Here is a 14,384-nt window from a genome sequence, read left to right as displayed (position 1 = left end):
AGGACCGGGTATGACGCGGCTTTTTTAAACCACCGGTGCGCCTCCCATAGAACTTCATGTATTTATATACCGCTTAAAATGCAGGCGCGCGAAGGGGAATACCGGTTATAGTGCGGTTTCTCGAACAGCCCGCCGACCGCGCCGACACTAGATAACGGCGCTAGCCGCGAGCGGCACTCGCAAGGCAAGGAGGTTGCTCGAAAAAGCGGGAGAAGCGAAGAGGGAGGCTTCAGTTGCCATAGCGACGGAGGGACGCATGCACGTGTCGTTCACGTGCGTGCGTGCGTCCTTCCGCTGTGTTGGAAACAACCGCAACGACAAACCAATTGCAGGTCGAAAAGTGTTCGCGCGCGTTGCATGCCGGTCGCAGGCCAGCTTCTATCCGTGAACATGGCGTCGGTTGTGATCGTCGTCGGAGACGGCATGGTGGAAGTTCATCGTTCCGCGTAAAAGCGCTATCTTTGACTGTGAATTTTCGTTGTGTGTCGCTATGATAACCAAGCACATACTAGAAAGGAAGATCCACCTACTCGTGCGGCGATGTTGTGGCGGCATTCTAAAGACGGCAGAAACGCCCGTGTCGTCGTGTTTGTTTACTTCGACTACAGTGGTGCTTTCTAAACATTTGTGTTTTCGACCATCGCCCAGATTTCTTATTTGGAGCATTTCGTGCCTGTGCTCAAGTTGAAGGTATTACTGGTGCGTACCGTATAAAGGATGCGAATTTTCACGCGTCTCATCGCCGGAGAAAAGTGATTAGGGTTAGCATTCCCGAACGCTCGCGACGTCCGTCCGCAGCCCGCGACGCCGTTAAAAGGCTGCGCCAGGCAAAAGTCGCTCATTTCTTTCAGAATGTGTGACACACTTGAGAGAGAAGTGTAATAGTCTGGTGAAATAAAGACTTTCCTCAAACTAAGCTTTATTTTTCATCTAACATAGAAATAAATTCTTTTACAAAGGTAAGTTGTCTGATGGCATGTATTTTGGCCTGAAAAATTGAGGTTTTGGTTATAGCGCGGTACCGCTTATAGTGCGGATTTTTGTGACTCCCGCGGCATACGTTATATGCGGTCTACACTGTAAACATATTCATGGGGAATGCGCGGCAGGCAGGTTATTCGTTACTTGCTCGAATATTCTGCGTTGACCGAATATTCAGGAACTTCCCAATATGCAGTTTTCAAATCGAATATGTTTCAAATAAGGAAAATATTCAATTCGTATTAAAAATTTTGAATATTCGCACACGCCTACTTTTTACGTTTTTCCCTCCCACACCCCCCCTTTCTTCTCCCACCCGATCTTTTGCGTTCGGCCAGAGGGATGGCTTTCTCCCGACTTATGCACCTCGTGGCTGAACTCAATTCTGAATATAACACGAGGTGCGTTTTAAAGCACGTAATTTCGGAAAGAAACTCGTTTTATTTGTGCAAATGCGGTACATAAGTATTGCAAAACCTTGGCCCTAGTGAAATACAGCTGTGGGGCCACCTCGTAGATTGTGCCACTGCATTTTTTTCTTTTTAAGAGATAGCGAGGACTCTGTTGTGAGCCAATGCATGTGCATGAACCAGCCTTTACTCTGAGGGCGGGGACAACCTAGAAAATTGGGGGGCTCGAAGTACCCCTAGTACACTTAGGCGGACCTGCGGGTTCCTAGGAATCTGGCTTGAGAACCCACGTGTTATGGGAGCGTATCACAGGAAGTAGCTAAGAGCGAGCCGCGTTAAAAGAATGGCCTGTCACTCTCTTGCAGGTCGTGGGAAAACACCTTGAGCGGGAGCATCGACTGTTGCTCTCCAACTCTGGGGCCCGGCAGCCGAAGGAGGCGTACGAGGCCCTGAAGGCGAAGCTCGCCATGGAGATGAGCGCGCTACCCGAAGCAGAGAGGCAAGAGGTCGAGAGGTTTCTGCCTTCCTTCGAGTGAGTGGAGGGGGACGGGTCATTCGTTGATGAAGCGCGGTCTCGATGGCGCGCTTGGCAGGCGGTGCAGGCATTGTGCCTCCGATTAATGTGTTTACCGCGCCCCAAACAGTGGTCCCTCTACGTCTGCCCAATGACGTTGCAAAAGTGTCGCCGGCCGCGACCCTGGCGGTGTCGTGGCAGCGGTGGTGGATGCGGCAGGTGCCTGCTCTGTCACGTCCACCATTGCGGCTCTTTTAACGCAGAATGTGTTTTGTCGGCAATTTTCACAGTTCCGTAACATTTCGCTGTAACGAAAAACCGACACTGGAAAGTGTTACGCCCGTAGGGAACCGTATAAAAAGACTTTAGTCCCCCGAGAGGATCTGTACTCGCCGCCTGGGGGTTGTGATTGAAGTGCTTTGCCGACCAAGCTATCCGGGCCGGTGGTCGGATCGTGTAAGAGCAAAGTCTTAGAAGCATCACGGCGCACGCTTTGCGGCCTTTCCTGTTACGCGAGGCCATCATCTATTGGTGTGTGTCAGAAATGAGAGTGAACCTTTGGTAGGCGGTGTTGTTCGGACGCCCCTTTTCTTCCCCGAAAGGCCTGTTGCACATTCCGTGCTTATCAGTCTTTGCCTTTGTCATTATGATCGAGCTTGTATAATTATTTTTTTACAATTACGGTCGCCGACTAATTATTCGGACTTCGCAGGGACCGAAGAAACGTCCGAATGATAGAGCAGTCCGAAAAATCAGCAGATTGAAAAACTTGCCTTTATTACTTCCAAGTGGGCTTAAAAAAGCGGTAAATAGTGCCTTGTTTCAAGTTACGCCTCCGTTTGCGTTCGGTAACTTCCTGTTAGCTTGAGAATCACTGCCCTCTTTTCTAGCATTATGGTCGAGTACTTTCTGCGCTTCCTAACGATACATCGCGGCGGCAGAACAACAGATGGGGCCATGACGTCCAAGCCAGCTCTTCCGAACGAGATAAGAAGCGCAAATCCACGAGCGCAAAATGGCGACTGACGACGCGAAGGAACGGGAAAACAAAGCAAAATGATAATAATGATGATGATGATGACGTCCAGTTAATTGGAAAAAAGGGCTAGCATAGCGTCACCTAGCGGTAGGACTCAGGAGTACTCAAGTAGCGCTGCCAAACCAAGCCAATCCATTTGCAGCCAACATAAAATCCAAAGTGGCCGCTTCTCGATGGTGTTTTCCGCTGATCGCTTGCTACGGTTTTGTCTGAGTTATCAAACTTTCAGACTTCAAGCTGTTCGAAACATTGGTTGTGAATATGCACTATTTCTATGGCGTAAGTCACAGTTCCGCCTTTAAGTCCGAAATATCGAACAAGTCTGAATTATCGGAGTCCGAAAAAACGGTCGGCGACTGTACTGTCAAAAGTTTTTATAACGAAGTCTGCGGGACCAGCCGGTAACTTTGTTGTAGTAGTTGAGGGTGAAAAATCAATCATGCAAGACCAAATCTGCCCTATTGCATATTGACATACCTGTGCGACGTTCAAGGTGTTTTAGGAAAAAATATAGCGCCAAATATATCATGAGTGTGATGCAATTTAAAGACACCAGGCCAGCAGTTGTACCGCCAATATCGCCACTGGGAAAGTTTGTCATCTACAGACAAGACCCCAGGCGCTCCTTACTGCAGACTAATTTCCCGTCGTCCAAACTTCCACACAACAAACTTAACTTATCAAATAATGAATCGCTAAACCGTAAACATCGACCCCCGAACGTGCAACAAAGAAGAGTTCGCTAACTGCATAAGTTTGGCCTTTCCTAAAGTGGGCGGCGGCTTGCGGAAGCTACGTGTCATTCTGAGGACTTTCCGGCTGCACCGCTCTTGAAGGGCTGCTGGTGCTGTGTCGTTAAGTGCTTCAATAGTCATGTGTCGTATCTCGTGGGGCCAAAGTTTCACAGTTTTTCACCTCGCCGATGTTTTGTGGGACAGCGACAATGATGGACCCGTACCGTACGACGCGAGAAATTTGGTCTCCCGATCATGTCTGCCACTGTGTCGGCACGACTGATATATTCTACACTGCCGCTTTGCGCTCTGCGTTTGTTTTCGTACCAGTAACGCCTACATGTGTTAACGCCGATTGAACGAACTGGAATGCCATCCCACACTCGCGGGTATGCAGTACCAATTTCGTTAGAGGAATGCCTTCCGAAGACATTTCGTCCCGATCGTACGTAATGATGATATTTCCGGACCAGTATTGCACACAGTCTGTACTTCATGAAGAAAAATTCGGACGGTAAAAAAGTTACAAATATGAATCTAAAGAAAAATACAATGAAACTTAGAATTACTGGACAATTGACATTTGAGTATGGAAGTTTATGTGGTGTGCTTTCTTTTTTGATCAGCCCCGCAGGGGGCACCTGTGAAAGCAGGTGTTTGGAGAGTGGCGTCTCCACGGACCCCGAGCCATGCGGGTTCGCCTGCCCACGTCTGGCTGTGCGTGGCTTTCCCGTGTCCGGGGAAAAGGGCATCCTGGTGGTTGAGCCGAGCCCGGGGTAGGTTTGGACCCTTCGGGGCCCCCCGGGTGAGGCAATACACCACTTCGGCCCCCGCTTCCCGTAGACGGGAGTCCTGGCTTGGCCTGACCAGGATGATTCAGTCAGTCGCCACTTCTACTATCCCCTCCTTTCTTTCAGCGTTCTCTTCTCCTTCTTTTTACCCTTCTCATTTCTCTTCCTTCCTTTTCACCCACTTTGGCGGCAAGGGCTAACCTTGGGTGGCAATAGATTCTCTTGTCTTGAACCACACTTGGTTATAGCGTCTTGGTAGTACTGGCAGAGCAACATTCTCAGACAAGCTCCAACTGTTATGAGGTGCTGCCTGTCCCCATGTTGGGCTCCGTGGTGGGCGGTACGCCACGGATGCTGAATTTTATCTGCCTTCTATGGCGTCCTCTACCAAAACCTCTTCAGGACAAGCGTCCAAGCGGCCTTATCCTGAACTAACCAAAGTAAAATATGTTGAACCTGCAACTTTCACAAGATTCTTTGTTATTCATTCTGAAGATGAACAGCGCCCCGTGGGAAAAATGTCTCCTTTCATTGTGGCAAAAGTTCTTGAGAACTTGATTGGTTATGACTACAAAGCCAAGAAGATGCATTCCAGTGATCTCCTTGTCGAAGTCAACACTAAGGATCAAAGCATGGCGCTCCAGAAACTGTCCCGCATCGTGGACGTCCAAGTAACAGCTGCCCCACACCGCACACTGAATACCATTCGAGGGGTGCTCTCCGAGGGCGACCTCCTACAGTCTAGTGAAGAGTAAATTCTCGAAGGCCTCCGACCATCGGGTGTCGTTGCTGTAAAGCGGATCATTTTCAAACGGGATGGTGTGGAAACTCCAAGCGAGCATGTTATTCTCACGTTCGAAAGACACACTCTCCCAGCATTCGTGAAGGCAGGATACCTCCACTGCCATGTCCGACTGTATGTACCGAATCCGCTGCGGTGTTTTCGGTGCCAGCGGTTCGGTCATGGCGCTCGGAGCTGTCGAGGCAAGAACATCTGTGCAAAGTGTGGAAGCACTGATCACGTTGCCGACATCTGCAAGAATGAAGTGAAGTGTGCTAACTGCGATGGTGAACATCCCGCCTACGCGCGCGCATGCCCCATATGGAAACAGGAGAAAGAGATCCTTTCGTTGAGAGCCAAGGACAACCTCCCTTACCCCGAGGCCAAGAAGCGCTATGCCTTCTTGGCAAAGGGGGGCTTCGTCGAGGTGGTGCGTAGGGGGCTTTCACCACCCTCCGAGCCTCGACCCTTCCAGGTTCCCTCTGGGAACCGGGAGGCCGTCGCTCAGCCCCCACCTACCAAGAAACCAGAGGTGGCGGCGTGCCCTCCACCTCAGAGAGGTGGCACTGGTGCCCCTCCCACTCAGAGGGACAGGCTGTCAAACGACATGCCTGCCCTGAAAACTCGGTCTCCTCCTAGGAGGAAGGAGCGAGCCCCTCGCACCAAGCCTCCCGAGGAGCCGTCCACATCTAAGGAGCAGCAGGCCCTTCCTGCTGGCTCCACCGTCTCACCTGAAGAGGAGCGGATGGATGTGAGTGAGTCTCCTCCCATCCGTTTGGCTCCTCCTGATGACTCAAAACTAAAGAAGTCATCCCAGAAGAAACCGATACCACAGGTAACCCCGCCCAAGCCGCCTGAGGGCGTCTAGGCAGGAACCCCTTTTAAAGGGGCTGTGCAATGATTTCCTGACTTTGGTCAAATACTTATGAGGCTTATGAGAGTTGTTCTCAGAGACTTCTAAACTAAAGATCTGAAACTGATTTCGTTTGCGTGTCCTAGATTTTATGTAAAAAAAAGCGAAATATTGGAGTTTCTGGCACCGCTCAAACACCCTCAACTCATCCACCGGCTTCCGGGTCACGTGCTCAATGACGTAACGGGGCAGTATCGGAGTTTCCGGTTTTGCAGTTTTCCGTGGAGTGGCTCTGGTATCTAAATCTCGTATCTATGTATATCGCGAAGAACATGGCGGCCTGGCGAGATAGCCTGAGCGATGTCCAGCGCGGAATGCTCAATTTTAGTCAGTCGATGGGGCTTGTTCCCTACGCGGACACGCCGTCGAAGCGTCGGAGGGTATCCTGCAGCGAAGAGGACTCGCTTGCGCCCAGCCCTAGCCCTAGCCCGACTCCAGACCCAGATGCATGGCGGCTCACCACGACGGCATGGTAATAATCTCTCGTCTCATTTCATTCCCTCGTATCTTTTCGTGCTGCTTTTAGCTAGCCTCTGTCTCACATCCCTCGTTCAAATCACAGGTGTTCTTGTAAGCGGTGCGACGTGATGCCGACGTCAAAGGAGTGCGTCTGCTGCCGTGAATGCCCACCTGCGGTCGCGACACACCCGGAGGGCTGCATAACGGAGCACACCGACTTTGCGGCGATATGCCTGCAGCCTTGTGTGCTGCGTGTCGCGTTTTGGGCTCTTCAGGAGGAGGAACGTCACCCGGCGCCGGGAGAACAGAAGTGTGTAGTCGATTAAAATGACTTAAAGTGCTCTTGCTGATCGCCATGAGCTTCCTATGCGACGAGACCCTGCAGCGAATGGCGTTTTAGCGGACGGCCACGTTTCACCAAATGACACTCCAGCGGATAGTCAGATGCCGCGAAGGGGCGTTTTCGGGTGGGCCATATGGGTTCACATTTTTGTAATGAGCCGCCGCAGACTGTCGCCGCAAAGCGGCGTAAGCGCAGCGGGGCGGATGGGTTAACGCGCGCCCCGTTATTCGCTAAAACGTCGATTCGCTCAAATGTCGCTGTTCGCTAAAACGTCATTCGCTCATGTGATATGGACCCGTGGCCCTGTTACGCATTTACATTGTCCTACAAGAAATAATTAAATACAAGGTAGGCAGAAGATTGACACATGATGCAAGTCTTTTATTGTAAGCCTTCAAGCCTGCTACATGCACAAGCAGTATTTATTTATTTATTTACAGAAAAAACCTGCAGTGCCGAAAACTTCGGCATTATAGCAGGTACAGCCTATGGATTAATACGCTCAATAAAATAAAAACGGAACACTTGAATATACAACCTGGGCTGTCAATAAATAAAGTACATAAACATTGGACATAAACAACATTAAAAATCAAGCACTCGGCTCACGTTTTTCCCAGATGGCCACACTGAAACGCCACATCTCTGTAGTTCTGCATTCCCTTTGTTAGAATTCTGCAAACTAAATCTTTTTTATTTCCCGGACTATAGTCCGCACCCAGCGCGTAGTCTGCAGGGTATAATTTGGGGTCACAAATAAGAGCTTTTGCTTAAATAGTCCGAACTTAGTGCCAAGCCCAAACATAAAAATGATCATATGCAGCACACCTTGACATATGCCTGCTGTATTAGCTCACAAAGATGCTTGTACCTAGGGGCGTCACAAACTGGTCGAGGTTTGAGTTTGACTTTTTTTAACTTCTTGTAAAAGGTTTGACTCGTGTGCGCATGCGCGACAGGCTGGCCAGTTGGCTTCTGATTGGGTGGTGATGGCTAAGGGATGAATTAAGGGCAGCACTCATTGGTTATTTCAGTGCAAGTTATTAACTTCTTCAGTTCTCTAATTCTCTAAACCTAGACATGTTTGTATCAAGGTCTGGCCGCAAAGTTGAACTGTTTGAATCTGGTTAAAAGTTTGAAGGTTCATCGAACCCCGACCTAAAAATCCAGTTCAACAGAAGTCTGCGACACCCCTACTTGTATCATACATAGATCAACATTAATATACCCCATTATCCATAAAACATACGTCTTGTCACAGAGAACGATCTAGAAAAAACAAAACAAATCCTTGTTTAGTCCGCATCGAGTAAAATTTCAACTTTCAAGCATGTTTAGTCTGCAGACTATAGTCCGGAAAATATGGCATCTTTATTTTCTTGCATGCACCTTAAATAATCCAGTATTAGTGTCTTCAGTGTGTGACACAATTTGACTGCCACCTCTAACATTTGTATTACGGTTATGAGTTACAAACTTTTGCCTATCAATCTCCCAGGCTCCGTTTCGTTGCGTACAAGCAATTTACACGGTGGATGTGGCGACGACTGGGCCGCTACAATCGACGTGTCCTGCCAGCATGTGCCGTTGCAAGAATTCGCCAAGAATTCCCGTCTGAGACCTACACAGGATATCTGGATGCAGAATAAAACAGTTGTGGGCTCCATTTTAGCCAGCACTCTTCACAGTATCTCAAATCCTTACACAAAACTTCCGCTTCAAGCACCCAGCCGCCAAAACATTTCGGCAAATAGAAATCACTTGAATGGTAAAAAAAATTAATTTTGCACCAAAAAATGTGTTTCTGTATGTGACAAACTATCGTTATTTTCACTAATGGTGCTTGTTACGCAGAACCTTCATACTGTTTACTGTAGTGACCAATTGCCCAGTTTATCACAGAGAAGGATGATTGGATAAAAGCACAAGACATGTCATGAGAAGTGTAGTAGTAGTGTAGCTGGTGCTGCTAGAATACGCTGGCGAGCTAAAGAGATGGTGCGTTTGGCGCTCGTGAATACAGTTTGATCCTGGCGCTCAAGATGAGCGAGCAGCAACCTCAACGAGGCTCTTGTGGCCAGCACCATCGTCATATGCATTACCGGCACAAGCAGCACTGCCAGCCCTTCGTAGTCGCAATCAAAAGTGTGCGAATAAAAGTCTATTTCTTGGTGATCACCATGTGCAGGTGTGTCCCTACGCACAGCTCCCAGACCAGTAATAAACCTGTACATAGAAAAACCTAGGGTCGTGTCGACCCTGCTATAAACAGGCGACAAAGGTTTATCTCGAGTAACTGAAGAACTGCTGAAGGTGATGAATTAATCGGGCGAGACATCGCAGAGGGTAACTTCGAATGTCTTCCACTTCTTGGGACCAGGATCATTTAATCTGGGAAAAGACTGGAACCTGTACCACAGAAGGTTTCAAGCATCCCTCAACATCGCCAGACCCACAGACGATGCCATGAAAGGTATAGCAGAGCAGACTACATGCTATGATCATCATGGGTGCCAGCAGGCTGAGCACGGACTCGTGCTCGGATTGATGGCTAACGAGCGGAACTTCAAATATACACAGGTTCAAAAGTTACCTTACTGGACATTCAAACTTGGCATTGCCCTGACAAACCAGAGCTAAACTAAACTCTTTACAAACTGAAGCTCCAACAGGGAGCCAATTTAGGTAAAGGGCCAACATGAACTTCAGGTTGAATTCCAAGGTAAAGTGCAGGCTTGAGGCTATTTTCACTGACACAAGGCACATCAAGCTGGGGTGGATCTGGGCGAGAGCACTAAAGTTGGATTTCAATGATCTGTTCGTCTTGCCTGTGAGCACGAAAGAGACTAAAAATGTTGCAAGCCAAGAACACCAAACTATTCAGCAACAAGCTTGGATGGTTCATGAAGATAAAGGTTAAACTTTATTTCTAAGGAAATGACTCCGGGAAGCTGGTATACCCGTGTTCACTCTAGTCATGAACGAGAGAAGTTTATAAAACTATCGGTGATGTACTCGCGGAACGAATGACGGATGACTAGTTTGCGTTTACAAGGCTAGAGAGATAGCGAATCTGGTACGACAGCCTTGTCAGTCAGCAGCACTTGTGGCCAGAATGAAAGACTAAGCTGGAGAATTTTTTCCTCCTGTCAAGCTTGGAGCACCGCCACCAGGAAACGTAAGCGAGGCAGAAACAGGCAAATGAAACTGGCGAACAGTACTAGCACGAGAAAGTCAGCCTTGTGGGCTTTTGTTTACTACCCGAAGATCGGATCATGGATCACGTCATAACTGGAATCAATGATGAGGCTCTTGTCAGCGTCGCACACCTTCCACACCGCAGAAGTCATTGAGCCTGGAAGCCATCGAGCCTGCCCGACGGACCCAGACGGTCTACCAAAAATTTGTTCAGACTAGGCTTTCCGCTAGTACCTCCGCATGGGGGCCCCCAATGTTTACAAGACTCCTGGAGAATTCCGAGAAGAACGCAGACAGGCGTTGGGTTTCGGCTCGTCAAGGAAAGGCCCCCTTCCCTGAGAGACGACTCCGGGACGCCGTACGAAACAGACGGGCGACCGCTCTTCCTTCCGCCATAATGTAACCTTGTGTAACCTATTGTAACCCCAGTTAATAAATGTCTTGTTAATTTTAAATCAACTCCAGTCTATGCCTTAAACTTACGATCATCTGTAAATTCACGTACGCAACGAATAACCTGACAAGGTGCAGCCCACATCAACAGAGTGTATGAGTGGCCACACACCATCAACGAGCTTCAACGAAAGCGGAACGAAGGAACGATGCTGTTTGGGATCTGAAGAAAGTATGACCCGATCGGCGTGACGGTAGCGGTTTTATCAGAATAAAACATGGCGGGTTATTCCTGCGCGTGACCCCGTTGCCCACTTCTTTGTCGTCCCGTGTCCATTCTCCAACATCCTTCCACCCAACAAAATCCGACCGACTGTTTCGTCGGAATTACAAGACAGTAAAGAAGCTGAATGGGCCTTATCTTCACACCACTTCCAAGTCGGATAGTGCAGCACGAACATTCCCACCTCAACCAGGGTAGTTCTCGTCGACAATGGCCAGATCCAAAACCATTATGGGGCGACGGCCGCTCCTGAGAAGCACCAGATCTCTCACCTGGACACTGCCCAAGTCGAATGAGCGCATCGTGTGTGCAGATTGCAGCTCCAAGCAACAAATATTGAAAGAGCTCACGTTACATGTCCTTCGCCACAGGCTCCGTGTGAGCATTCACTTCTCGGGAACAGGAGTAGAACACTTTCGCCGATTCCTGGTTATCCTGGGTGGAAATTGGGGCTCAAGATCTGAGCTACCACAGCGACGCTTTTTCATTACAATATCTTGCATTTCCACCTAAGGCTGTTCAAAAAGGGCACTTAAATTGAACCCCGCTTCGCCACTCCCAAAGTCCTGGTAGCAGTAACCATTGCTCTCGCAGAACATTCGAAAGAGATGTCTAAGGTTTTCGGTAGATTTTTTTCACCCAGTAGTTCACTTGACCCTTCCACTCTCTTTCCTATGAGGCCACGAAGAACCGTCAACAATTGCATCAACATCCTCCTTGGCCTGTCAATTCGCTGAGCCATTCAATTGTTCCTTCTCTGATGCAAACTTTTTCTTCGAAGGTGAACGCATGGACCCTCCAGGTTGGTCCCGTTTTCGAAATTTCTTGCAGTCGACGGTGACAACTTTGCCCTCCTGAATCTCAGTGGAAACGTGTATAAAGTTGGCCAGTTTCGGAATCTTTCCCCGTGCTTCAACAGCACCAGTGGCAGTTGCCTCATCCCCCTCCCCATCATTGCACATGACGTTCCCATTGGGGATTCCGCTGTCCTCCTTAGAGTCACTGGCACTCAGCTCGTGCTGGCAACCAACAGGCTCCAATAGAAGCTGAGCGTCAGCTGCTTCCCTGTCGTTTTTGAAGCCAGATTTCCTGCTATTGCTGAGGCTATTGCAGGCTGTCGGGACCATACAGGGCGCCCATTCCAGGGCCTCAGTTTCGTCGGATTCCACTTCGTTGTCTTTCCAAGCTGCTTCCTCGGGCACCAGTTCACTCTTGATGCTTGACTGCTTGAGCTCTGGCACATCCTCCTCAGATACAGGTAAGGTATTCCTTTTCCGTAGCTGCTGAGAAAGCTGGTAGCTTTGATGTCGAGGCATTGCCTGCATAAAAGTTGCTTGGTGCCAGCCCACTTCTGGTGATTGTTGTACTGGACCTTGCAATGCACAACCAAATATTGTTTCTACCGCTGTCAAATCTCCGTCAAGTCGCTTGATGGACCCAATGACAGCCTTCCAGTAATTATCCTCTTCGATCAGTATGTCAATGTCTCTTGAACCCCAAGCATAAAAGATTGGCAAGTTGAGCTGAGTTGAGTTGAGTGTGAGCTGCCCTGCAAAGACTTACAGGGAAATCAGAAGAATGGCAAATGGTAAGAGCTTCCACAGCCTCAATTCGTGCCCGTCTTTGATCGTATTGGCTTTGGAGCCAGACCTCTACCTTCCGGAGTTTACTCGTATTACCAAGGGCAGTATTGCCAAAGACTGTGATGCTCAAAGCTTCTTTTCCTAGAACCTGACAAGACAGCTCGTTGACAAGCCTGGTCGTCACAAACGTCCGCTGGCTCCCTCTGTCCAGTAAGCACCGGAAAATGCGGTGCTTAGTCCCCCCTTCTGCCCAGATTGTGGCAGTTTGCAGAAGAACTGTTTCGACGCTGTTGGACACCGCACTCGTTACTGACACTTCCGAAGTGCCTCGCTGTGACGACGAATGAGAACTGTCCTTCGGGAGTTTGAGATCAGGATCGCAGAGGCAAGTCATGTGTCTCCCTTGGCAGTTGGCGCAGCGGAGAAATCTGGAGTTGCAACATTCTCTTGCCCGGTGATAACTTTTGCTGCACCTGAAACACCGGCCGTCTCTCTTCAGTATTTCTTTTTTCTCACTGATGGAATGCACATTGCAATGATCGAATGAGTGCTCACGTGCGTCGCAAAAAAAGCGTTCGGCATGTTGAGCGTCTGTCCTTGCAACTAAAGCTGCTGCCGATGGAGTGATGTATGCTTTGCGCACCTGATTTGACGAGTCCTCCTTTTGGTCCTTTGATAGATTGGCTTGATTAGGCTTTATTTCCAGGATACGTCCACGATGTCGGTGGCTCTTTACTGGCAGTAGCGGAGGACAAGGTCGTCAGGAAGTCACTTCTGCACGGCAGCACGTAGCAGTGCTTCCAGGCTGCAGACGTTTATTGTGATATCATCGTACAGCCAACTTGAGCGAGGTCTTGTTCATAAACGGCAGATCAAAACTTGATAAGCCTTTATGCTTTCTATTTCTTCAAGGTGATCAATATCAACCCCGTCTTCAATCTGACTGTCAGCTACCTTTAATGCTGCTTCTTCAGTTTGAGGATATTCCAAGTTTGTTGTGGGCTCACCCGCAGTTGCATTTGAGGAATCCAGTAAAGCTTGCAACTCATTGATGGCTCTGGTCACTGCCGACCGGATGACGGCTCGTTTCCTCCGCAGTCGGTCCATTCTCTGAAGGAGAGTGGTTATCCGTGTTTGTCAGATGGGGATCTATCACTCTTTTTGTCGGGCGTCTTCTAGGTCCCGGGTTTCGGCACCAGATATCTGGGATTTGAAGAAAGTACTATAACCCAATCGGCGTGATGGTAGCGGTTGTATCAGAATAAAACATGGCAGGTTATTCTCGCACGTGACCCGGTTGCCCACTTCTTCGTTGTCCCGTGTCCATTCTCCAACAGATGCTTTACGGTCAACAACATTTGAACGCAGGCAATGCTGATAATCTTCACGTCTTCTCCAAATGTGAGCTGGTGGAAGAACTGATGTCGTGTCATTTGCCATGCGGCGGACCGAAAAAGCAACTCATCCGCAGGCCTCTAGACAACAATGCGACTCAACGAGGAGCTGAAGGCACGGTGGAAACCCTCACGTCCATTCGCGACACTCGCAACAAACAGCAAGTTCGCAATCGAGGAACTCTCCACAGTCGACGACAAGCTCCAAGCCGATTTTGAATGCCTACAAGCTGAGATGCAACACCTCATCCAAGCTGTACCTTCGACGAAGGCATCAGACGTTCCCGATGACGCAGCAACTGCTCTCAGCAACGGCCCGACAGCACAACGCCTGGAGCCAAGCAACATCCAACCACGACCGATGCCCACGCAGAGCAACGTCATCGCTCTCCGAATTCCCCCGTGAACGTCGACTCACACGAAAATGAACGACATGAAATCACCCATCTTTCCGGGATGATTGTTGAGACGAAGGCCCAAATGTCAGAGTCCATAGCATGACAAGGGCAACCACTGTAGGTGCACTCAACGTGCGACACCTTAATGGCAATCCCCATCCTTGACGGTG

The 14,384-nt window shown here is 49.2% G+C and overlaps 1 protein-coding gene across 1 annotated transcript in view; it reads left to right on the top strand.

Annotated features, from left to right (window-relative positions):
* LOC8051240 overlaps positions 1–14,384 on the top strand; it is a 103,856-nt gene that overhangs the window by 63,286 nt on the left and 26,186 nt on the right. The window contains exon 20 of the mRNA XM_029967524.4: positions 1,757–1,923. Within this exon, the coding sequence (XP_029823384.2) occupies positions 1,757–1,923 (167 nt within the window). The remainder of the gene's footprint in view (positions 1–1,756; positions 1,924–14,384) is intronic.

This window comes from Ixodes scapularis, unplaced genomic scaffold (assembly GCF_016920785.2).
Source record: "Ixodes scapularis isolate PalLabHiFi unplaced genomic scaffold, ASM1692078v2 PGA_scaffold0__279_contigs__length_252992795, whole genome shotgun sequence".
Taxonomy (NCBI): domain Eukaryota; kingdom Metazoa; phylum Arthropoda; class Arachnida; order Ixodida; family Ixodidae; genus Ixodes; species Ixodes scapularis.
The sequence above is the reverse complement of the archived record's forward strand: the minus strand, read 5'-3'. Positions and strand labels throughout refer to the sequence as shown.